Raw genomic sequence first — 13,226 nt, forward strand, 5'->3', positions numbered from 1 at the left:
TCGCGGCAACCGGCGGCATGTCGCAGTTCATGTACTTCAGCGAGTCAAATCAAAGTTCCTTTCCCCCAATTCCTTCTCAACCATGGCTCAGATAACCCCCACGACAGTCTCGTTGTGGAAATACAAGACATGTCAAAGAACCGACAAGAAACACTTGCGTTACAGTGTGTGTATTCACATTGATGTGGACGTTGAAGAACCAGGAACGTCGGAGAACCCAACGCGGTCGTTTGAGATTCATAATATCGGCTCACACAGCTTTTGGCCGTGATAATATATATTATATGATATAGATATCTGTGTAGGCTATATGTTAATATTTAGATATAGAGCTCCAGGACTCCCGTGTGTTCTAGAATATTTACAGAACACGGCTAAAGGCTGTGTGCGGCTCGCCATTGCGATACATCCACTGTAAACAGAGCGCATGGTGGCTGCAAGCTGCTCAGGGCCACACCCCCACCCTCCTTCTTGACACGCCCACCGAAACAGCGCATTTGGGGGATGCTCAATGTGCGACTGGCTCGGAGTGGCTGTAACTCTGCACCACGGCTGAATTTAGGGAACGTCTTTGAATACTGTGTTAGTTGCCCACTAATACCTATATTAAAGAATACATAAAATAGCATGTCATGGGACCTTTAAAAAGTCTTAAATTCGTCAAAAATGTCATATGCTGGTCTTAAATAAATAACTCGGAGGTCCTAAATTTGTCGGGGCAGGGCTATTTTATTTTTCTCGCGGGACTTTTCGGGAAGGCTACTTTCTTGCTAGCTGCATATATAAACGGATGTCTGCGCACTTGCTAGCTAGTCTGCAACAATGGGCAAATGCAAGTTCAACGTCAGTTGGCTGGAAGACGTCCGTTTCCGAGGTTGGCGAGCGTCCGTTGCCAACCCAGAACAGGCCAAATGCATTCCGTGCAAAAGTACATTCAAGCTCGGCACCATGGGGATTAAGGCTGTCGTCAGCCATATGCAGAGCCAAAAACATAAAACCTCTGCCAGGAGCCACACACAGACCCCAGCCATTTCTACGTTTTGCATCTCTGCCCCGGCGCCACCGCCGCAGACGGTCTGCGCTGCTAGCACTGACCTGAGGGTAGCATTTGGTGCGACACCAACACTAAAAGCGGAGGTGTTGTGGATTCTAAACACAGTGGTCAAGCACCAGTCCTACAACTCGAATGAGGGGATAGGAAATCTCTTCGGTTTGATGTTCCCTGACTCTCAAATCGCGAGCACCTTTACTGCTGGAAAGGACAGGCGTATATAACTCGCTTCGGACTAGCGCCTTTCATCTGAAACGAGCTAATCTGCAGCGTCAACAAGGCTGATTTTGTTTTGATCTTTGATGAAACGTTGAACCACGCCACTAAAAGCAAGCAACTTGACGTGCACGTCCGATATTGGGTCGGAGATCAAGTGCATTCCCGGTACTTGGGCTCGCAATTCATGGGACACGCAACAGCCCGAGATTTACTGCACCACTTCAAAGTAAGTAATATACATTTTTTTCAATGATTAATTGTTATCTTTATATGCATTTGGGCAATTTCATTATGCAGGCCTAATGCCTATTCAGTATAATGGTCGGCCTAAAATAGGGAATGATGACATGTGTGTGCGTGTGTGTGTGCGCGTGTGCTTGGGGGCCGTACATATACTGTGTGTGTGTGTGTGTGTGTGTGTGTGTGTGTGTGTGTGTGTGTGTGTGTGTGTGTGTCGGCATGTGTGTGCTTGCATATGTTTAATGCAAATACATATTATAAGGTATAATGTGGCTGTATGATGAATATAAAGTGCTTGCAGCTTTGAGTGTTATGTTTGTGTGTTTTATACGATGTGTGTGTGAGTAAAGGAGTTCATACATGTGTGTGTATTGATGCTGTGTAGGCTAGTCATTTCTACCACATTATTTATACGCACAGAGATGGGGACATAAGGGAAGGGAGAGGGAGTGGATGGATGGATGGAAGAGGGAGAGAGTTAATGTTAACTGAGGATGGGTGCAGACAGAATGTTAAATTACACTGAACCATTGGCAATCATGTCATTATAATCATAATCAACTTCTTTCTCAGGAGTGTGTGGAGGAGCTGAATCTGAGGAACATGGTGTCTATCTCAATGGATAGACCCAATGTAAATTGGAAATTCTTTGAGCTTCTACAGCAAGAGCACGCTGAGCAGTATGGTGGTGTCCAGCTGGTGAATGTGGGTAGCTGTGGCCTCCACACCCTACATAACGCATTCAAATGTGGATTCTCTATGTGGCAACTGGAGAAGGTGAGATAATTATAACTAAGAGAAATCTTTCATTAGTTTCACTAGGGAAATAGGAATATTTCCACACATGGAATATAGACAGAATATAAATAGAGCTTGAATTTTATTTAATGTTATTACAGATGTTTAATACTATTTACACGTAATGTACATTAACGTTCAGTCTAGGGATTTGCTCAGGATGTTGCTTTGGTTACCCGTGCAACAGCTCATTTGCCTCCTTGACTCAAGTTGCCCCTGCGAGAAAAAGATATCACTGTCACTGTGTGTGGTCTAATGGGCGGTGCTGGTTTTACAGTCTGATATGACAGGGGGAATGGGCCTGCAATATATTGCTCCTTTAAACAATTTTAGTGAAGAAGTCCCACCAGTGCTATCAGTGTGTGCATGGATGGGTAAAAGTCATTTTCCATCAGAGATGAAGGTTAACTCATCATTCCTCTCTCTTCCACCAAGGTGTTGAGGGGGATGCACTACCTTTTTCATAACACACCAGCAAGGAGGGATGACTTCATTGCCCTCACCAAATCCTCAGTCTTCCCGCTACCATTCTGTGGGCATCGGTGGATTGAAAACCTGCCAGTTGTGGAAAGGGCCATAGACGTAATAGTAATGAAACGTTATTTATATTATAGGCACTTATCAAAACATAATTACAAGGTGATGCACAATATGATAAAATGATATGATAAAAAGGGGATTTGACCTAGCTGCAAAAGTCTCTGCAAGTTTAGTGAAAGAGCGTATCAATTTTTTAACATGGTTACTCTCTTCCATGTAGGCTACTGCGCTTTATTTAAATTGTTAAAACAGCACAATATGCAGATACATCCTCTGGTATGTTGTGTGCCTCTGCATGTCGTATAAATAATCATATGGGCTGCCATGGCCAAAAATGCCAGGGCCATTTTTTGGTTCCAGCCCTGCACATACATGATGAAATATTAAAGGTATGGCCTTCACTGGTGACGTACGTGGATGCAGTGCAGACAAAGAACGTTCCAAACCCTGGAACAGCCTCATTTGACACCACAGAAGCAGCCAAGCAAGATCCACTCATCTTGCCTAAGCTACAATTCTTCATGGCCATCTCAAGGACGTTCACTCCCTTTCTGACTAAGTATCAGACTGACGCACCAGTCATGCCATTCCTTTGCAAGGACTTGGTGGAGTTGTTCCAGGTAATCAAATTAATAATGAAGAATCAAGAAGAAAAAGAAAAACAAGTTGAGCGTGTGTGGGGCATACTGTATGTGTGCGTGTATGAGCAGGCAAAAATGGGAGACGCTGTTTGGTAGCTTGATTCATGAAACTCGTACCTAATCAAAACATAAAATGACTGAAAGATTTTTTTGCTAAGTTAAGGTCACTCATTATTTATACTTTCTTATGGTGATGTTAAGAGATTATTATAAATAACTAATATAAAAATGTTTATCATGGTTAATGTGGTTATCAAGGTACCTACCCCTCTATATAACAATTCCTATTACCCTTTCAGAGTATGCTTAGGCGTTTTGTCAAGAGGGAGCATCTCCAAAACATCACTCCACTGCAGCTGGTGAGGCTGGATGTGGCTGACCAAAAGATCTGGGTCAACTTGAAGGAAGCTGACATAGGCTTGGGTGCAGAGGCAGCCCTGAAGGTAATTTAGATGTATTACTTATTACTTACTTTCTATCAAATGATGCTCCATATCCACCAGGCAGGAGAGAATGCTGTGTTAGGCCATTCAGCTGTATTTACAACACATTACCCATCTGTCAGGACCTCCAGAGAAAGAACAGCATAGGAGAGCTCACTGCCCTAGAGTTTAGGAAGGACTGCGTGAAGGGTATGTCAAATATCCTAAAGAAAGTCCAGGACAAGAGCCCCCTGAAGTACCCTATTGTGAGACAGGTGGCATGCCTGGACCCCACAGCCATGTACTCTGACCCGGACTGGTGCCAGGGAAGAATGAGGAGTGTAGTGCAGAAGTTCCTGCAAGACAAGCAGTTGTCCAGAGGTGTCTCTGCTGGTATGAATAGTTCATAGAATAGTTTTAATGTCTTTCCTGATTATAAGGAACAATTGGACATAAGACCATCTGCTTATCATAATTAATCATCTCAATAAGATTTCACATATTTCCTTTCATCTGTTTTATTACAGGTGATGTGATTATCCAACAGTTTGGGAACTTCATGTCTGTCGAGGCTAAAAGTGAGAAGTTTTTGTCCTTCCGGCCCATAGAAACCAGGCTTGATGTGTTTCTGCATGGCTTTCTCAGCCAACCCTACCCTGGGCTTTGGGGTTTCTGTCAGAAGATCCTACTGTTATCCCATGGGCAGGCAACGGTCGAGAGAGGCTTCTCGATTAATAAGGAGGTGGAGACTGTAAACCTTAAGGAGGACACTGTCATTGCCCAGAGACTGGTATGTGACTACGTTGCCGTTTGTGGGGGGGTTGCCAATGTCCCTCTCACCAAGGAGCTGCTGACCTCGGTGGGATCAGCAAGGTCAAAATATAGCGAACACCTTGACCTGGAAAAGAGGAAGAGCCAAGGCGCTGCACAAGGGCAGAAGAGGAAAGCTGCAGAAGAACACATCGCTGAGCTTAAAAAGAAAAAGAAAACTCTCCTGGAGGTATGTGGCTCTCTGGAGAAAGATGCTGACCTGTTTGCCGAGCAAGCTGAGGGTAAGTCCGGCACCTTGATGGCTCAGCTCATTACGAAATCAAACATCCTCAGGAAGAGATGCAAGGAAAAATTAAGTGAGCTGAAAAGCATTGAGGCAGAACTGGAGATTAAAGCCACAGAACTGAGGCTCATAACGTGTGTGTGTGTGCGCAGTAGGTCCATTCGGGTTTTTTTGTTAGAGGTTTGCAGCTGCACTTGTTATTTCGTGAACTACAGAGCACACTGCTGTTTGACTCAATGTACTAAATTTGTTTGTATATTTTGTATTTTTGTATATTATTTTGTATACTTCTTGGTCGGAAACATGCACTTGTTCTTATAGTTTTTGAACCAGAGAGCACTGAGTATCACTTTATGTTCAATAAACAGACAGAAAGTAAACTTGAATGAGTCTCATTGAGTGACACACATGCTATGCTTGGGTTGTAATACAGCGGGATCCCCCCGCCATCGCGGGTTTAAGGTCTTAAATTTCATTCAAGGTGGTATTAAAAAGGTCTTAAAAAATCTTAATTTTGACTTGCTGAAACCTGCAGATACCCTGTTACCCTTAATCTATAAATATATCTATAAACTTAAACCCATAACTCTAGTATAGTTCAGTTGTATGTTCAGCTGGTTAAAGGAGAGGTTATATGTTCAGATGGTTAAAGGGGAGGTTGTATGTTCAGATGGTTAAAAGGGAAGTTGTATGTTCAGATGGTTAAAGGGGAGGTTGTATATCCTTTCAGATGGTTAAAGGGGAGGTTGTATGATCAGAAGGTTAAAGGGGAGGATGTATGTCCAGATGGTTAAAGGGGAAGTTGTATTTCCTTTGAGATGGTTAAAGGGGAGGTTATATGTTCAGCTGGTTAAAGTGGAGGTTGTATTCAGACGGTTATGGGGAGGTTGTATGTTCAGATGGTTAAAGGGGAGGTTGTATGTTCAGATGGTTAAAAGGGAAGTTGTATGTTCAGATGGTTAAAGGGGAGGTTGTATATCCTTTCAGATGGTTAAAGGGGAGGTTGAATGTTCAGATGGTTAAAGGGGAAGTTGTATTTCCTTTCAGATGGTTCAAGGGGAAGTTGTGTTTTCTTTCAGATGGTTAAAGGGGTGGTTGTATTTTCTTTCAGATGGTTAAAGGGGAGGTGCGTTCTGGGAAGCTGGACTGTCAAGCTCACCAACAGACGTGTCAATCAGCTGGAATCACGGCATACCCCACGGTCCGCTTCTACCCCCACCTGGGGACCAGGAGGGTAAGGTTGCTAGGACTATAAGGGAGGGTTTGGAGGGTAAGGTTACCAGGACTATAAGGGAGGGTACGGTTACTAGGACACGGTGGTTCCCCACTGTGCAGTGGTTCCCCACCTCTCATGGGTTACCCACTGTGGAGTGGGGAACCACTATGTAGTGGGGAACCAATTGATGCCCTTAGCTACAATGTATACAGTGATGACATTCTGCCTGGCAAAGCTAGCGTTGAACTCTGGCCTGTTGGCTACACTTTATAGCTAGGTTTGGATACATGTAAGGGATAATGTATAGAACGCCGGTCATTATCGGGGAAATTGGCCCAGACACGGCAAACCGGTTTGCTTCGCCCTGAAGGGATGACAATGGCCGGCGTTCTGTAAATTATCCCTTTTATTACACAGCTACTTGCCAAAAATAAATAATAACTTCAGTGTTTCTTTAAAAAAAAAAAATTGTGACCATTCATAGTGTTGATCAAAAGTTGCCAAACGTTGGGAAGGCCCATGCAAGTGAATGGAGCATTCTACAGCATTAACGGTTGTATCAGCGATTCTAGGCCGAAACAGAAATGATCACATTCATCCGATCTTTCACTCACGATCCGCTAGCTGCCTGCCCCATACGCAGGCCGTCAAAAAAACGCGTCTCTGGGCAGCCTTTGCGCCAAGATCGCACACGAAAACAAATGGTACTACCAACCACTCAAAACCAAAATAAATAGTATTCAGACCAATCATAAACAATGTGTGGGTTTGTGGGGTTTTGCACTGCGTTGCTGATAGTTTTTACTTGATGCACGAAACATTGAAGGAAGGGGCGAGCTGGCTCTGTTTGTTTGGGATTAATACCAACAGAAGTGACGTCACCCAACATCGCTGATACAACCTTTAAGAAAAGCTGTGTAATAAATGTGTGTATATATATATATATATACGGAAGTTGTGAAGTGCCCATGCAAGTGAACGGAGCAGTCTACAGCATTGAGAAGAGCCGTGTAATAATCCATAATAATGTAAGGTTTAGATGTTAAATATTTGAAAGTTGTAGAATCAATTAATATAATTTATATTGGAGTTAATTTGCTAGAAATGTACTTACAATTTTTAGTCAGTTAATCATTTACATATTTATGTTACACAATTATGACATATTGACATGTTTACATATTTAACACAGTCAGGATATTCTGTTGAATCTGCCTCTCTGATTCCCTCACGTTTACCTCAGTCTGGGTGCACTCACACTAGGCCATCTGGCCGTGGCCGTTGGCCGTTTTCACACCTAACCGTGCTCAAACCATTGTTCTCTGGCCTGCACTCACACTGGTATGGCAAGCCATCCCCGCCAGAAAACGGCATCATTTAGTCGCGTATCACCTTCATTACGCCGTAAAAAAAACGCCGTAAAATGTAGAAAAACTGCGTATTTTACGCCGTCATGCGCAAAAATGCGCTGCTTTTTACGCCGCAATTAAGCCTTTCAAGAGCGCGAGTAAAAAGCACTGTTTTGAACATCAAAGCACCTAACCCTTTTGAACATCAAACCGCGCGTAAAATACGGCGCGTTTGTGCACATCACAACGGCGTAAAATACGGCGTTTCTCTAGTATGCTAATAATCTCCGCCCTTCTTTTCTCTCAGCCAATGCATTTGAAGTGTTTGCGCCCAATCGCTGACCAAGACAAGCAGTCCAAATCAGTTCAGCACAGATCTGCTTTGAGGATTTCTCCTCTCATTTGGCGTTAGTTGTAGCGTCATATAGATATATATATTAGTAGATGCAGTTGCAACAGTGTGGTCACCGTGGCCCAATCGATAGAGACGCTTGATCTGTAGGCAGGAGGTTGTCGGATCGAATCCATTTATTTTCAGATTTCTGCTTTTGTCAGATGGTCACGCTTTTATGATCGCAATGCTTTTTAGTCAGCAAGCCAGACCTCCTGTGTTATAAGTTCCAAAGTCAGTGCCTTTTTAGTCAGCCAGCCAGATCATCTCGGTGTCTTGTAACACGCTTTATAAGTTAATTATATTTAAATTATTATAGCCATCGAGCCTTTATTTTCGTGGCGTTACATCCTCTCTTGTTCAATCGATATATAAATACACAGTGGAAAGGAGTGAGAGGGAGCCATAGAGAGAGACACTGATGAACTGGGGAGCCAAGTAGCCTAACTGATAGGCTTAAGAGGCCCATCAGCCCATCATTCTTTCGAACCTTCGTAAAAAATGTCAGTTTTTCCCAAAACTCCTCTTTACATGAACGCGCGTGCACTGCTCTAACAACGTTCAGAGGCTTGTAACTGTCTACTGACACGGTGCTTAAATGGGCTCTGTAGGAGACGCAGGAATGTTGTTGGATTCAACTATTTGTGCATGGCAGCAAAAAAATATCTCCCCATCAAGGCCAACAGCAGAGTAGCCTACGAAAATGCTTAAAATATTAAAACACGATTGATTAGGCCTAGGCCGACATATGCTATATCAGTCCTAATCCTGAACGCACCGTGCGTACATTTTTCACGGCATTTTCCCCCAGACAGACAGACTTGTCTTTATTTACCCCAAACTAACTTTCATAATCCAGCAGGTTACACAATACAAATAACTCTTACACAAATTCAGACAGCCTATACAGTAGGCTAATACAGCGCCCACCTCAGCAAAAGGTAAAATGTAAAAGAAGATATAAGCTAAATTTAAAATACAGATGCTGTAGCCTACATAAAAATACAGATGCCTCATGAAATATGAAAATAGGATACAATGTATAAATATGCAAAACTAGGATATAACTAGGCTATAATGAGAATACTTGGTTACAGCTGTGCAATGACTATCCTCCTAAATTAAATTAGTTATATGGAAAGATTTTTGTCTATGGAATGATCCTGTCACTTTACTGCCACACATTATGTGTGTCAGTAAAGTGATGAGGTAGGAGAATCCGTGTATGGTTCGTTCTTTGAATATTCCGATTTAAAATAAAATCAGAAAAAACAATTAACAGTATTGTTTTTTGGTTTTGAAACTGAAAAAGGGCAAAAGGAATAAACAAATAAACGGCATTTGATTTTGTGTTTGTGTGTTTTGTGTGTTGGTTATTAAAACCCGAAACAGAAATCTAGGCTACACCAGAAGGCAGAACGCAGCGAAGAATAAAGAGCCAACCACCTTAACCAGCAATAGTCTAATTATATTTATCCTTATTTATGGCCGCACTTGAACCTAATGGTGATTTTATTCATGAACTATTTGACACTGGAGAAAGACACAGGACGCGATCAGTACCGCTCTAAAGCAATCTGGTGCCCCGAAGTGCTCCGTTATGATGGTGAAGTGGTTCTTTGTGGAGCACAACCTTCAAAGAAGAATTCTAGTTTCCGATTTAGCTTCAGATCGTCCACTCGCAGCCTAAGTCGCCGGCTCCCATGGGAAACAATAAAGCTGGCCATTGTAGAATGCGAGAGACTCGATGGAACGTTTGAAACGTCTCTATATGTATTTTTATTTATTTTTTAAAACAACCTCTTGCCTACAGAGCAAGCGTCTCTATCGATTGGGCCACGGTGACCACACTGTTGTAACTGGATTTACTAATATATATTTATATGACGCTACAACTAACAACAAATGAGAGGAGAACTCCTCAAAGCAGATCTGTGCTGGCTGAACTGATTTGGTCTGCTTGTCTTGTTCAGCGATTGGGCACAAACACTTCAAATGCATTGGCTGAGAGAAAAGAAGGGCGGAGATATTAGCATACTAGAGAAACGCCGTATTTTACGCCGTTGTGATGTGCACAAAAGCGGCGTATTTTACGCGCGGTTTGATGTTCAAAGCAGCGCTTTTTACGCGCGCTCTTGAATGGCTTAATTGCGGAGTAATGTGGCCAGACTGGCTACACTGGCAGATTTGAGCACGGTTAGGTGTGAAAACGGCCACGGCCAGATGGCCTAGTGTGAGTGCACCCTAAATTCTAGCTTCTGATTGGTTAGTTCAGTCACGTGATGGGTCCGAACAAGGAAGTGTTTGAAAATAGATTAACGGCAATTTTCTTTTTTATCGCGCAATAAAAGTTTTGCGTTAACGCAGCCGTTAACGCTGATAACGGCCCACCACTAGTATATATATATATATATATATATATATATATATATATATATATATATATATATATATATATATATATATACTTCAAAAAATCACAACACTGGTTAGCTATGTATGTGTATATATCTTAACCCTATATGTCCGTGGTCTCTCCTCAGCGTGACCAGGGAGGAGAGGTTGTCAACAGCCGCCAGGCCAGCGTCATTGCCACGGTCATCAGGGAGAGGTTACATCGATTGTTGCCACTGCAACACAACAAACTCAATGTAATTTTTTGTTTTTTATTTGCATATTTGTCAGGGTCAGATGTAACAGGTTTTATGACCCCGATGTACTGCATGGTAAAAAGGATTAGGACTGTAGTTATCAAGCCCGAGGAGGAAACTGGCCCAAAGAATGTGCAGAATGCCGTAGCTTTGCTTCCTCAAGTATTTTCAAGAGTACAAGCAAGTTCTCAACATCCCTACAATGGCTGAAGTCATCAACCAGCCAACATCAGCCTGGCTGATGATCAACGTACCCAGCTAATCCATTGCAAATCCCTGCTCAGTTTTGGGAGATATCCTGATGTTTGACAGACAGGCAGACACACAAACAGACAGAAACAGAACTTCAGGGGAGAGTGAGCAGGAGTGACTGAGGAGTGGCGTTGAACAAGCTAACGTAAAAAAATTGATTGTGTGTGGTGTTGTTGTGTTGTGTATGTTACAAACTTGTTTGAATGTCAAATGACCTCCTATTGTCAGATGGTCTCCTGGATCGAGCCCCTCTGTAGTGGCGGAGGCAGGCCTTCCTGTTCCGTAGGGTCGATATTTTACTGAAGAAAACCAACTTACACGAGTGGACAATGCTCTCAGAAGGAGAGGTTTATTTCTACGTTTCCTACTGCTGGCTGAGTCTGTTTAAAGGGGTGATATCATGCTTTTTCGGCTTTCCCCTTTGCTTTAGACTGTTATATGACGTATGTATACGTGCTTTATGTCTGCAAAGCTAGAAAAATTGAAGTCTTGGCCAGGGAGATTATTTGCGCCCATGAGAACGCCCATCAATAAGTGCGTGAATCAGCTTGTCTGCGCTCAAACTTTACTTCCACAACAGTGTGACGTCAGTGCAGTGGGCAGTCCTGAAGTGTGATGTGAATTTGCTGACACACGCAAAGCATTCGATCGCAACAGAGGGGGCGTGCTGACCAATTACAGCAGACTGGGCTACTCGGGATGGGGGCCTTAAAGCGACATGATACAAACCAAAATGTTTTTGAAAGATGCTGAAATTGGTTTTGCAGAAATGAACAATGTGAGAATAATAAGAGGTATTGTTAACATACAGGCAACCCTATTCTAGTAGTAAACCCCAAATGCAATTATTAACCCTAAAAAGCATGATATGGGATCTTTGATCAATCACGGGCCCTCAGACAGCTTCCTTAATCAACTGGAGGGGTCAGAACAAACATGAAGCAAAGAGAAGGAAACTGCCCGTTCACAAAGATCTTTTAGAGATCTTTAAGAAATATTTTTTAATTCTTATTTATGAGACTCAGTTGTGTATCGCTCAGTATGTACGATGGATTCAACATCATCGACGATCAACATGGAAAGAATGATATCATCATTTATGAGTGGAAGTTGTGAATCGACGCTTGTGTTCAACATCGAGAGGTAAAGCTCGATGTTGGGTTTTTGAACTCTTTGACGGAGCCGTCAGACTCGCCGACACAATCCTGCATCTCGGGCGTTTCCACCGTCCGTTTAGGCGCCAGCGAGCCGCCACTCCTGTGATCGCCCTCAGGACCGGGCCGCAGAGAGCTTAAGGACCGCTGCACTGTTTCAGTTGAAGTAGGAACAGTTAGCAGCACAACGGATTTGAGCGGAAAATAATAACCAAAGAAAAACATTGTTTTCTAAAGGAAATATTCTAAATTACCTTCAGGTCATGTTGTGACCTGAAGGTCGAGCGTTCGAGCAGGATCTACATTTTACGTTGGTTAACATTTTCAAACATTTAATAATGAAATAGGATACATAAAGAGGCTTGATAAATACTGGTCAGGTGACAGGATGTGTTTTCAAGGCTTTCTCGTTATAAAACCACTACGCCAACCGTTAACCTTTTCTCCATCTTCTCTCAACAGGATGAGCTTTGAGGATCTGGGACTAATAAAGAACAAAGTCCAGAAGCAGATAAGAAATATCCAAAAAAACAAGAACCATTCAACTTGGCCAATCCATAGAGCAAGTTGATATGAACCAACGTATTCCATGAACCTCTCGCTCTCCTCTCCCCAACCCTGAAGAACATAACCCTACTCCATGACTCCTCCTTGATCTCATCTATGACTCCTCCTCCTCCTCCATGACTCCTCCTCCTCCTCTATGAATCCTGCTCCTCCTCTATGACTCCGGCTCCTCCTCTATGACTCCGGCTCCTCCTCTATGACTCCTACTCCTTCTCCTCCTTCTCCTCCTGCTCCTCCTCCTTCTATAACTCCTCCTCCTGTATGACTACTGCTCCTCCTCTATGACTCCTACTTCTCCTCTATGACCGGTTGCAGATTGTAAATGGACACCAGTTTCTCACACTCATCTCTTGAAGTATTTAATGTATTCAAACAGTGTTATTGGTATTTACTCTGTGAGGTAAAACACTGAACTTCAGATAAGATGTTACTGAACACTGATATTTTAAGTAAGCACATTGTTATGTATTAAATATCTTTTACAATTTCAACAAAGTCTTATTTATTATTGTATATAGTTGACTACAAAATGGTTTATTTTAAGCAAAGGATGTAAAAAGTTCTCAAAATGTTTAAGGTGTAAGTGAACTGGTGTTCCTCCAATTCGCCCACAGCGGTTCACCTGGCAGAGTTCAGAGCTTCTGGTGGGGGTGCTAGGGCCCAGGGAACCATCCACGCTGG

The 13,226-nt window shown here is 42.8% G+C and overlaps 2 protein-coding genes and 1 long non-coding RNA gene across 6 annotated transcripts in view; 2 read left to right on the top strand and 1 right to left on the bottom strand.

Annotated features, from left to right (window-relative positions):
- Positions 1 to 13,040, top strand: part of dnajc10 (DnaJ (Hsp40) homolog, subfamily C, member 10) — a 70,050-nt gene extending 57,010 nt beyond the window's left edge. Inside the window, exons 23-25 of one of the 2 annotated variants that reach the window (XM_060040505.1) lie at positions 6,077 to 6,199; positions 10,465 to 10,572; positions 12,441 to 13,040. In XM_060040505.1, coding sequence (XP_059896488.1) covers positions 6,077 to 6,199; positions 10,465 to 10,572; positions 12,441 to 12,452 — 243 coding nt within the window. In that variant the 3' untranslated portion in view covers positions 12,453 to 13,040. The remainder of the gene's footprint in view (positions 1 to 6,076; positions 6,200 to 10,464; positions 10,573 to 12,440) is intronic. The other variant, XM_060040506.1, reaches the window with a different exon arrangement.
- The window catches only part of LOC132448969 (uncharacterized), a 126,748-nt gene that overhangs the window by 50,093 nt on the left and 63,429 nt on the right, over positions 1 to 13,226 (bottom strand). The window lies entirely within an intron of this gene.
- On the top strand, positions 444 to 5,508 carry LOC132448955 (uncharacterized). 3 transcript variants are annotated; one of them, XM_060040522.1, is made up of 6 exons: positions 444 to 1,496; positions 2,084 to 2,287; positions 2,744 to 2,896; positions 3,190 to 3,468; positions 3,789 to 3,932; positions 4,055 to 4,431. In XM_060040522.1, the coding sequence occupies exons 1-6, from the start codon at positions 1,455 to 1,457 to the stop codon at positions 4,319 to 4,321; spliced, it is 1,089 nt and encodes a 362-aa protein (XP_059896505.1). In that variant the 5' UTR covers positions 444 to 1,454; the 3' UTR covers positions 4,322 to 4,431. The 3 variants fall into 3 exon arrangements, with proteins under 3 accessions (XP_059896505.1, XP_059896506.1, XP_059896507.1); XM_060040523.1 differs by having other exon boundaries at positions 471 to 1,496; positions 2,744 to 2,890; positions 3,238 to 3,468; XM_060040524.1 differs by lacking the exon at positions 4,055 to 4,431 and adding an exon at positions 4,439 to 5,508 and having other exon boundaries at positions 489 to 1,496.

This window comes from Gadus macrocephalus, chromosome 20, assembly GCF_031168955.1.
Source record: "Gadus macrocephalus chromosome 20, ASM3116895v1".
Taxonomy (NCBI): Eukaryota; Metazoa; Chordata; class Actinopteri; order Gadiformes; family Gadidae; genus Gadus; species Gadus macrocephalus.

Coding starts and splice junctions, on each gene's coding strand:
- LOC132448955 (XM_060040522.1), top strand. CDS start 1,455: ATGGGACACGCAACAGCCCGAGATTTACTGCACCACTTCAAA. Junction 2,288..2,743: donor CTATGTGGCAACTGGAGAAG/GTGAGATAATTA, acceptor TCTTCCACCAAG/GTGTTGAGGGGGATGCACTA. Junction 2,897..3,189: donor AAAGGGCCATAGACGTAATA/GTAATGAAACGT, acceptor CAAAAATGCCAG/GGCCATTTTTTGGTTCCAGC.